At 51.9% G+C, this 10,449-nt stretch overlaps 1 protein-coding gene across 1 annotated transcript in view; it reads right to left on the bottom strand.

The window, feature by feature from the left end:
* TBC1D14 (TBC1 domain family member 14) overlaps window positions 1-10,029 on the bottom strand; it is a 69,310-nt gene extending 59,281 nt beyond the window's left edge. Inside the window, exons 1-2 of the mRNA XM_006760108.2 lie at window positions 9,890-10,029; window positions 4,827-5,562 (exon numbers count right to left, since the gene is read on the bottom strand). Coding sequence (XP_006760171.1) covers window positions 4,827-5,545 — 719 coding nt within the window. The 5' untranslated portion in view covers window positions 5,546-5,562; window positions 9,890-10,029. The remainder of the gene's footprint in view (window positions 1-4,826; window positions 5,563-9,889) is intronic.
* Window positions 10,030-10,449: the final 420 nt, after the last annotated feature.

The following is a 10,449-nucleotide window of genomic DNA, read 5'->3' as shown; positions in this document are numbered from 1 at the left end:
AGAAAGCACCGGCACATTTCTCCCTTAGCACCGCTCATGTCACCTCCCAAATAATCACACCCCGCAACCCAGGTCAGCACAGGAACTGAGAGCCTGCTTGAGCGCTTTCACAGCAAGGGCTCTACAAGCCGGAGACTTACTTTTAAGCCAGTGGTTTCAAAATCTCTCATATAGCAGGACCTTTTTAAAAAGGGAACTCTTACATGAAACCCCAACCAACAAAGGCAGAACATTGGGCCAGAAATCCAACCTGCATTCCTGGTCTGTGCCCAAAGCTTTACTGTGTTATCTCGTTTGACCCTCACACCAACTCATTCCCAGCAGTACATTTAACCCATGTCATCCTGTACCCCTGGGGATCACAGAGGTTAAGTGAGTTTCTTGATGTCACAGGTCAAAAATAGCAGAACTGGGGTTCAAACCTGGGTCTGAGCAGCCTCGGCTCTCGACCACCACACTCCTCGTCTCCATCTCTGGATTACAGCTCGATGCCAGGGTGAACCAGACATAGACCGTGTCCCGCAGGGGCCCTCAGCCAGCCAGGAAGCAGACCGGAAAAAAGCATCATTACAGCTCTTTAAACACAGCCAGGTGCACTGGGCTCAGCCTCCGAGAGCTGTTCCCTCTGCCTGTCTTCCCCTGGCAAGCTCCTTCTTTGCATCTTGCCATCCCTCATCAGCAAAGGACACTTGGAGCATCTCTTCTGAGAGCTTAATAAACGGTTACACAAAAGAAGACGTAAGTGGTCAGAGCTAATCACTACCCTCCAGACCAGTGCAGATTAGCAGCCCAAACCCTGGGCTTCTCAGAAACAGCCATGTCCTGTGCAATACAAGCGTGCCACTGAGTTCCTCTCACAGCTGCTGCTGGGGCTTCCACAGAAATACTGACAACTACACTGGGCTTAGAGGGTCCCTCTATACAAGGTGAGGGCCCTGCTCGAATTTCCTTCAAGGAAGCAATGGAATCCCAACATTTTACAACCTGCTAGCACAGTAGTTCTCAAAGGCTGGGTGATTCTGACCCGGCCCCCTCCGCCCCCCACCCTCCTGGGACATGTAGCAATGTCTAAGGGCATTTTCCCACTGTCAAAACTGGGGTTGTGACAGGCATCTAGTGGGTAGAGGCCAGGGAGCCTAGGCTGCCAAACGCTTTTAGTGCACAAAAATTCATCCATCCCAAATGTCAACTGTGCCCAGGTGGAGAAACACTGAGGCAACTCTTTCGCTAGTGACTGACTGGAGAAGCACAACGTCGGGACAAGAACCAGAAAAGGCTTCAGGACACGATTTTTAGAAATGATCATGATTTCTATTGGAATCATAGGTGGCTACTACTTAGGTGTTGTCAAGAAGGGTGCTGGATGCTTTACCTATCTGATCTCTAACCCTGTGCCGTAGTTTTATGCTCCATTTAAGGCTCAGAGAGGTGAAGTAACTTGCCGAAGGTCACACAGCTAGTAAGTAGGAGAGCGCACATGGAAGCCAGCCCGCCTGACTCCTGAGCCCGTGCTCTGGACCGCTGGACCTCCCCCTGCCCCACAGGGTCTGGTCTGTCTTCCCCTCAGCAGTAAGCTCCTGAGGGCAGGGACTATCTCTAAGCTCAGAGTGGAGTCTGCCACAGGGGTGCTTATCACAGCCTGGATGAAAGAAAAAAATAAGAGCAAGAGCTGGGCCTGCACTTCCCCTTGGCAGTGGCCAGGCCCAAGCCAGCCTTCCTGCTACTCGTCAGCTCCCTCTCCTCCAGGCCACCCTCCTCAAGCAGCCGGAGTCACCGACAGGCCTACTTCTCAGGCCACAGGTTCCCAACCATCTCCACCCCTTCCTCCTCCCGAGCCCCTTTGTCCTAGACTAGCCTCCCACAGTCCTGCCTACACTTCCTTCTACAACCTAGAACTTGACTCAGTGAGAATAAGGAGAACAGACAGGCGCTAGGGTAAAGAGAGTCGCTTGGGCACAGGGGATCAAGTGAAGAAACAGGATGACTCAGAAGCCTGGGCTGAGAACCCCAAAGGACCTGCCCTCAACAGAAACTCACACAGCCTGCAGTCCTCTGAGTACCTACTGTGTGCCAGACCCTCGCTGTAAGTCCCCTGTAAATTTACTCACCTGTAAAATGTTTAGTAGGTTCCAAACATTTTGGGCCCAGAGCACTTTCCCCATCAAAGGAAATCTAGATTGACACTCTCCTCTAAGACTTGAAGATTCTAGGACAAAACTCACTAGACATGGCCCATGATATCATATTTGATTCATTTGTCATTAATATTCCACTAGCTTCCCAAAGGTACTTAATGATGGCTCACAATAATGTTTCAGCCATCAGAACAAGAATAAGGAGACAAGAACCAAGGAATAAAGCAAAGAGGGGACATCTGATTTCTGTGGCAAACAGCTGAAAGGATTTTCAAGCACCAGCAGCTTTAGAAATGATCTCACAGAAGAGGCTCCGAAACAGAGAGAGACAAGGCAGTTAGGAGAATCACAACAAGCAACTGAGACTTCAAGGCTTGCTCCGTCTGCACTGCTTCACACTTGTCTGGGTGTGTACTGTTCACACTTGTCTGGGTGTGTACTGCTCACACTTGTTTGGGTCCGTACTGTTCACACTTGTCTGGGTCTGTACTGTTCACATTTTGTCTGGGTGTGTATTGCTCACACTTGTCTGGGTCTGTACTGTTCACACATCTGGGTCTGTACTGTTCACACTTGCCTGGGTCTGTACTGTTCACACTTTGTCTGGGTCTGTGTACTGTTCACACTTGTCTGGGTCTGTACTGCTCACACTTGTTTGGGTCCGTACTGCTCACACTTGTCTGGGTCTGTACTGTTCACACATCTGGGTCTGTACTGTTCACACTTGCCTGGGTCTGTACTGTTCACATTTTGTCTGGGTGTGTATTGCTCACACTTGTCTGGGTCTGTACTGTTCACACATCTGGGTCTGTACTGTTCACACTTGCCTGGGTCTGTACTGTTCACACTTGTCTGGGTCTATACTGCTTCACATGTGTGAACCACTTCTGCCCCATGGACTACAAGGGGTAGAACCCTCATTTTGCAGACAAGGAAGCCAAGACAGAAAGCACAAGGGTGTCGAGGACGACAAAGGTAAGAGCACACTGTACGTGAACACAGCAGCACCACGTGCTAGGCACTTACTAATGTTATTTTAAAGATGAGAAAACTAGTTCAGAGAGGTGAAGTAACTTCTGCAAGGTCACACAGCTAGGACATGGATACAGGTCTCTTGAATTCCAAAGCTAAGCTCTTTCCTCTGTGTAGCTCCCAGCCACCCTCATGAGCAAGGTTTCCCAAATTGGCCAAGAACCCCCAAGGATTCTGAAAGCCTATCCCCAGACCCTTCGCCGAGATCCTGATTCTGGAGCTCAGGGATTGGTCCTGAGGAGCCTGAACAGGCACCAGCTGGTTCCATAAACAGGACACGCTGAAACACTGACCTGCGTAAAGGGGTCAGTGCAGTCACACAAACCTGAACTGCCACTCCACGACCTTAGGCCATGGCCTTGGCAGGGAGAGTGAGTCTCCCCTAAAGTTCCTGGGTCCCTCCCCAATGAAGGCCATGGTTGAGTGATGCACTCTGAGACCAGGCACGGTACTCCTGGGAGCCCCATACCTGTTTGCCAGCACATCAGAGAAAAGGTGCCGACAAGACACAGCCCTGTTCAGAGGGCTCACTCAGGACAGGTCTGGGACACATCTGCGAGGACCCCCACATCCAGCTGATGAAGCAACTGAGGCAGCGGCAGGTTAGCGTGCATGCCCAGTCACAGATGCCTGATGCCAGCGCATCACACCATCTGAAGCAACACCCTGTATGCAGTGCCCAGCATGGGTTTTGCTGGGGGCACACACATGGGGCAGACAGGGTCGACACAGGAATGTTCCCACCTGCCAAGCCCTGGGCCAGGGCCCTCTGAAGAGCAGCTGTGAGCATACGGCCGCTCTGCACACACCCTCTCCACAGCCCGTGCCTTCCTCACAGCACGCCACGGTTTAGGAGCTCCCATTTGCTTGTGAGACTAACTGTTGTGCCTGCTTCCACCGCCTGTAAACCCACCAACAGTCATTCCTTATTACTATTCCTACCACCACAATTTTCTCGTATTACCTGCCAAGAGCAAAGCCTGGGACACAAACAGTGTTGAATAAAAACACGAAAGCACAGAGAAGAGGCCAAAGCAGTAGAAGCTGTCCCCATGGGGCTTGCGGTGAGACACAGGGACCTCAGCAGCCATGGTTTGGCTCCTGGGTGACAGGGCACCATGGGGAGTGGGGCACCATGGCCTAGTCCCAACACAGGTGACAGCACACATCTCAGCAGTGACAGACACCCAGAAATACCAGGCCTGGGTTATGCAAATGGGGCTGGGGTGAGAAATGTGGGTTACTGACTCTGACATCAACCACATCAGCACCCTCTGGTTGGCCCAGGAGACACAAGGTATTGGCATAAAGGGCCCTTGAGAGCATCAGGCTGACAAAGGCTGCTGATTTGGTAACACGGACCATTGTGGGTCACCCCCAGGCATAGCAGGTCAGGGGCGGGAAGTGACAACAGACTGTGCGAGAGCCAGGGACACAGAAGTGACAGCTAGCAGTGAGGAATCAAAAAGCAGCACCACCACAGACCAGTCCTAACAACACCCCACAGGACTCTGGGCTACTGGGGAAAGGCCTGACCACCTGCCTGACACAGGGCCTGCTCAACAGGGTGTCCTAACACGCACACGTTTCAGACAAGAACAGTTCAACTGGTCTGAATGCAACAACCCCGATCCCCTGGAGAAACAAAGATGGCATTACCTTGTAAAGAAGTTACTAAATGGTCCCAATTTTTTCAATTTACTTCCCTCTGCAATTTCATCAACACAGTCCTGCTGGTGTAGGTCATGGGTTTCCTTGATGGAGCTCAAGGTGACATCAGTAAACTGCGGGTCATCGTCATTCTCCAGGGTCACGATGGCACTGGAGCTGCTCGTGACCATGAGGTCCAGGATGTCCTCATTACTGACGGACAGGGTGGTGGACAGCTCTGTGCCGAGACTGGACACGCTGCAGACGGAGACATCATCACTGCGGTTCAGGGCTTTGGAGGTGGGGCTGTAGAGCTTCACCGAGTCATAGCCCGTCCTGGGGAACGTGGAGGACTTGCGCACACTCTGCTCCCGCTCGGCGCTGGTGGGAGCTGGTGGCGCGTAGGACGGCAGCGGGCATGCGCTCTGGCAGGCCCGCTCAGGGACTATCTCCGACTCAGACTGTTTCCTCTTCACATGGACCACGCTGCAGGGGACGGGCTCTGGGTTGCCGATCTCTAGGGTAGGAATGCCCGAGTCCACAGACTGTAGGCTGTGCTGGTCTAGAGCCCCGTGTTTCAGCTTGGGCCCATACTCCGGCAGCGAGAGGGATCTGGGCGCCTTGAGATTCAAGTGTTGCAGGCTCTGAATGTGGTTTCCTGGCCGACCATCCAGGATGCCCATCAAGGCCACGCCATTTGTAGAGCTGGAAAGGTTTCCATCAGTCATCTTGGTCCAAGGAGAAACTAGGGAAAACATCAACACGGAAATTTAGGCAGTGGCTGTAAAAGCCAAAGACACCACTCTTCCTCTGCACAGCGCGAATGTCCTGACACCCTTTAAAGAAGGGACCCTTGGAAGAAGTCCTACAGACCCACCTTTCCATTCAGGACCACATGCTAGTTTTAACATAAACTATCGTGATGTAAAATAACAGGAAGATACACAAACAAAGGATCTGCGTAGGGTAAAACATGTAAAATATCATCTTTGCCATCCTCATCACCACCCACCAGCCACACCGCCAGCCCCAGGAGAACCCGGCGGCAGCATGAGGACTGTGCCAGGCAGGGGCAGGTTTCTGTTTTTTCATGTGTGTGTGTGTTTCTCGATGAACAGGCTGCCTCTGTTGGAAGTGTGTGAATTCATAACCCACATATAGGACAAGGTTCTACTTGTTCTGAAGAAGGTAAGCTGTATATGCCACGTGCAGTGAGATTACCCCAACCACGCCCACTTCAGCATGCCCTCCACAAATGTTTCAGCCAGCTCACTCAGGACTTCGCAGTAGGGCATGTGAAAACTGAGGCTCAGAGAGGTTAAGAAACAGGCCCAAGATCACACTGTTACTTAACGGCAGGGCTGGGACCTATGGGACTGGCCCCCAAGGAGGCCATTCCTAGTGGCTGAATGGCTTAGTTCACAGTTATAAAACCCCAGGTCAGAAGGCTGGCTCAGTGAAGACGGATAAACAGTAAAGGAAAAATAAATGCCATAACCCTACGATAACCCTGAGTGGGAAGAGTCAAAGCCGCCACTGACACACACCCAGGGCCCTGCCGACAGTTCTCTGCTTAAGGCGGGGGTGGGAAGAAGGGGTGAGAGATGTACCAGCCTGGACAGCACAGTCCCCAGAGGACTGAGGACCTGGCATATGTTATGTCACCTTCTACTGTCCTTTAAAATTTCAAAACTAAAGAGACCTGGTGCTGCATTTTAATCTGACCTATGACCCAGCTGGTGTGGTTGAGCGTTGAGCTATGAACCAGGAGGTCACAGATTATCTACACTAATAAAAGAGAAACAAATTGGTGTCACTCCACTACGTCCATCAGCCAATCAGCAACTATGCAAATTAACCCAACAAAGATGGCGGTTAATTTGCATACACAGGCACGGAGCGAAATTGAAGGCTCTGGCCAGAGTGAAGGCTGAAGACTGAAGAGGCAGAGAAGCCAAGCCTCGCTGCAGCAGGACCAAAGACCTTGGTCCCGGGTGCCAGAGGAAAACCGGTGCCGGCAGCCAGGGGAAGGAAGGCCTATTGCGCAAATCTTCATGCAACGGGCTTCTAGTATTTTTAATAAAAATAAATCTGACCTATGGAGCAGAACAACACAAAGAACAGGACTTTGCCTGGGTTCTACTCCCAGCTCTACCATCCTGCCTTGGGAGAATGAAATAAAGCACCAAGAGAAAAGCATTCACTAGGCCCCGGCCCGCAGCAGGCACTCTGTTGGCAGCTGCCATCAGCAAACAGCAAGTAGCTGAAGGTTCTGGGGCTGGCAGTAACAAGGATAACCACTCTCTTTCGGGTGTCATAGCTTTTACAAAGAGCCTTCCTGCTCTCCTTCCAGAAGCCTGGCCCTCCTCTCAATGTCAACACAGCAAAAGCAAAGTCATTCGGAGCAGAAAAGGGAGGAGAGATTACTCTCCCTCCGAGAGATTGAAGGAACCGGTCAGTACAGCACTGGAACAAAAAAGTAGAAATATGAAGGAATAAATCGAAATGCAGAATTCAGATATAGACTGCACTGCACATAAAAGCCGGAACTGTGACCCAGCGAGGAAGGAAGGAATGTCTAACTATGATGTTATACTAACTGGGTATCAACTTCTCTTGGAAGGCAGAACCACACTGTGCTACAGACAAAATTAGAGTTTAATACAAAAATGAAATTATCAAGATGTGGCACAAAATAAAGTGTCCTCCAACCCACAGAGCAAAAACTCAGTGCATCCTCCAAAAGGGTGAGAGCACCCCGCCCCACCTGGGAGCACATTCTAAAGGCGCTGCGGCTCACACAGCCTGGACTTCCTGGGCTGCAGCCCCTCCCGGGGAGGCCACAGCAAACCATCTCTGAGACGCTGCTCTGGGGAAACCCTGAAACAAGAGCAGCATTCACACCACAAAGATGCAGGGAGAGTCCAACACACACAAACCGGAAAGTGCTACTTGGCTTTTCCAATTAAAAGGGAAATATGGTAAGGAACACAGTCAGCACATCGTTAAGAGCTAATCTCTGGCATCGTCAAAGGTAATTAGGATTATCAAAACACCATCAACACTCCAACAGTCAAGCTGGCCAAAAGCTGACCCCAAGAGGAAGTCCTCAGGGGAGATGCTCAACCTTTCTGAGCCTCAACTTCCCTCCTCCCCAGCAGGAAAACGGGGCCATACCACAGAAATCCCAGGTAGCCCTGAGGATAAATGACACGAGGTTTGGTGAAAGCGCCAGCACACCACACCCTGCATCTGACACACAGTAGGTGCCCAGTAAATGTGGATTTCCTCTACTTTAGCCACATTAAAAGCTCCAGTCCCTGCCACAACATGAACTGAAATGTTGACACCAGAATGGCAGGAACGCCTCGTGCTCCGTTCTCCCCTCGGCCGCGGCGGCCGCAGACAGCAGCCAGAGGGCCTCTTCTAAGGGAGACGCTGAGCCACCTTTGAGGCCGCCGCTGGTTCCAAGTCCAGTTTACTAGTAAGTTCCTTAAACCTCAGGAACAGGGTGTTAGCCTTCGGGGAAATAAACCTAAAAGGAAAGAAGTACTTCCGCTTGCAACACACTCTAAAACCCAAATCTGCAAGGGCCTAGGCCGCCTGTCCTCACACCCTCCACCTGGTGCCACCAGTGCCAGAAAGCCAACGCCGCCCTCCAGAGCACCTGCCTTTCGAGGGCGCCATGAAGGGGTGGCTGCAGAGTGCGTGCTTCCAAGACAGGCTGCAGGGGGAACTGGGGAGCCGCCAGGAGGCCAGCTGCCGATGGCCTGCCTCCAAGTCACACGTTCTCTGAAGACAGAATAAGCCTAAATTCCCTGAGCTGGCACAGGGCCCTCCCAATCCGTCCCTGCCAGCCTCCCCAGCCTTGCACTGCCACTCTCAGTTCTCTCAACACCCAGGACCGCTGTGCCATGCCCGAGGTCCTCTTTGCCTTCAGCATCCGGAAAACGGGGAGCTGGTAACAGGTGCCACCAGGAGACACACCCGGAACATTCCAAGGCCACCTCCTCTGAGAAGCCTTCCTCACTCTGCCTGAAAGCCACAGACCCTCCTCCCTCCCAGGACCCTTGGGTTGCACCCCTCCTGAAACAACTGTATCTACAGCTGTCCCCACGTCTCGCTGCACAGGCTTCTAAGCGTCAGGCAGGCACAGCACTCACAGCCTCTGGATACACGGCCTGGCCAAAGGCCTGGCATGGATTAAGGATTTAAAAATCTATCTGCTGAATTAATTAGGACTAACAGCTATGTTCTCAGTGGGCAAGTTTCAGGAACAGTCCATCCAAGAAACATCTGCTGAGAGCTGGGTGATGTCCCAAAAACAAGGTAAGCAGTGGGGGTAACAAGAGGAAGAAAATCCGTCCCCAGGAGCTCTTGGCATGTGAGCGGACGACAGACACAGCAAGGAAGCGGGGACCACCCTGAGCATCACGGCTGCTGCCAGACTAACCGGCGAGGAACCCTGTCAGCAGTCCATGGTGTTGGAAAGTAAAGCACAATTCCTCCCTCCACAGGGGTTTCCCCAAGTCCAAGCCGCTGTGGCCGAGCACACAAGCCCGGCAGCAGGGGCCACCACAGCGGGTGCGCACCCCCAGGCTCTCGGTGTCTTTTGGCACAGCCGGCACCAACCATGGAAATGCTGGAGACAATAATGACTAGCCCTCACCTCCCGGACAAGAGGAAACACACAAGACGTCAAGGGTAAGAGGAGGATGAAATTCAGGCAGGAAGACTGTCTGAATTTTATCCGCCTGCCACAAACTGAGTTCCACAAGTTGCAAATAAGATCAGCGCCCTGAGACGAACACCCTGCATGCCGTGGGGGCTGCGTCTCAGGTTTAATACAAGTCAGAAAGCGGGCAGTGGCTCTGCCAGCGACTTCGAGTAAGGCTTTCGAAAGCAGTTCCATCTTGAAGCCACAGTTCAATTTTCTCCTCCTTAAAGAGCAGGACTAAGTCTTGGCCAGCTCTTCAGAAACAAAAGAAAGAGCTTATGAAGCTAAAACCAAATGACAGCCACCCACTCAGCACGGGGACACTGCTGCCTCCAAGGAGGCTGTGTGCACTCACCTTCGCTGCCAAGCCTCCCATCACCCCAGCTCTGCCACCGGCTCCCTAGTTTCCTCTTCAGATCAAGCGCACCGCGATCTGTGTGGCACCTCCCGCGTGGGAGAGCCTGCTGCCCAGAGGGCTGCACCAGCACCAGCCACCATCTCCCTCCCTCCTGGACATGCAGGTCCTGGCTCAGGCAGGAAGGTTCCTGGGAAGAAAGGCACAGGGTGTTCTAGGTCTCAGGTGCCTCGGCATTAACAATTAACAAGAGCAGCTGTCTCTGCTCAGTCAGTGTGCATTACACGTTGGGCCGTGTTCCGTGTTCACACCCGCCATCGGCATAACCCCCACAACAACCCTGTCATTACCATCCACAGAGCCATGGAAGGCATATGTAATATGTAATAAAGTGGCTGTGCTGGGATCATACATAGAATAGAAAAGCCAACTATAAAAATCAACTTTTATAGTTGATTTTGTAAATGTGTTAAGTGTTATTCTTTAGGATTTTAAAAAAATACTAAAATAAATAATTTCTTAGAAGCTCAATATATTCCTCTGGAGGGTGAATGGCAACT

Source organism: Myotis davidii, unplaced genomic scaffold, assembly GCF_000327345.1.
Source record: "Myotis davidii unplaced genomic scaffold, ASM32734v1 scaffold937, whole genome shotgun sequence".
In the NCBI taxonomy this organism is placed as follows: Eukaryota; Metazoa; Chordata; class Mammalia; order Chiroptera; family Vespertilionidae; genus Myotis; species Myotis davidii.
This window is presented reverse-complemented; position numbering and strand designations above follow the sequence as displayed.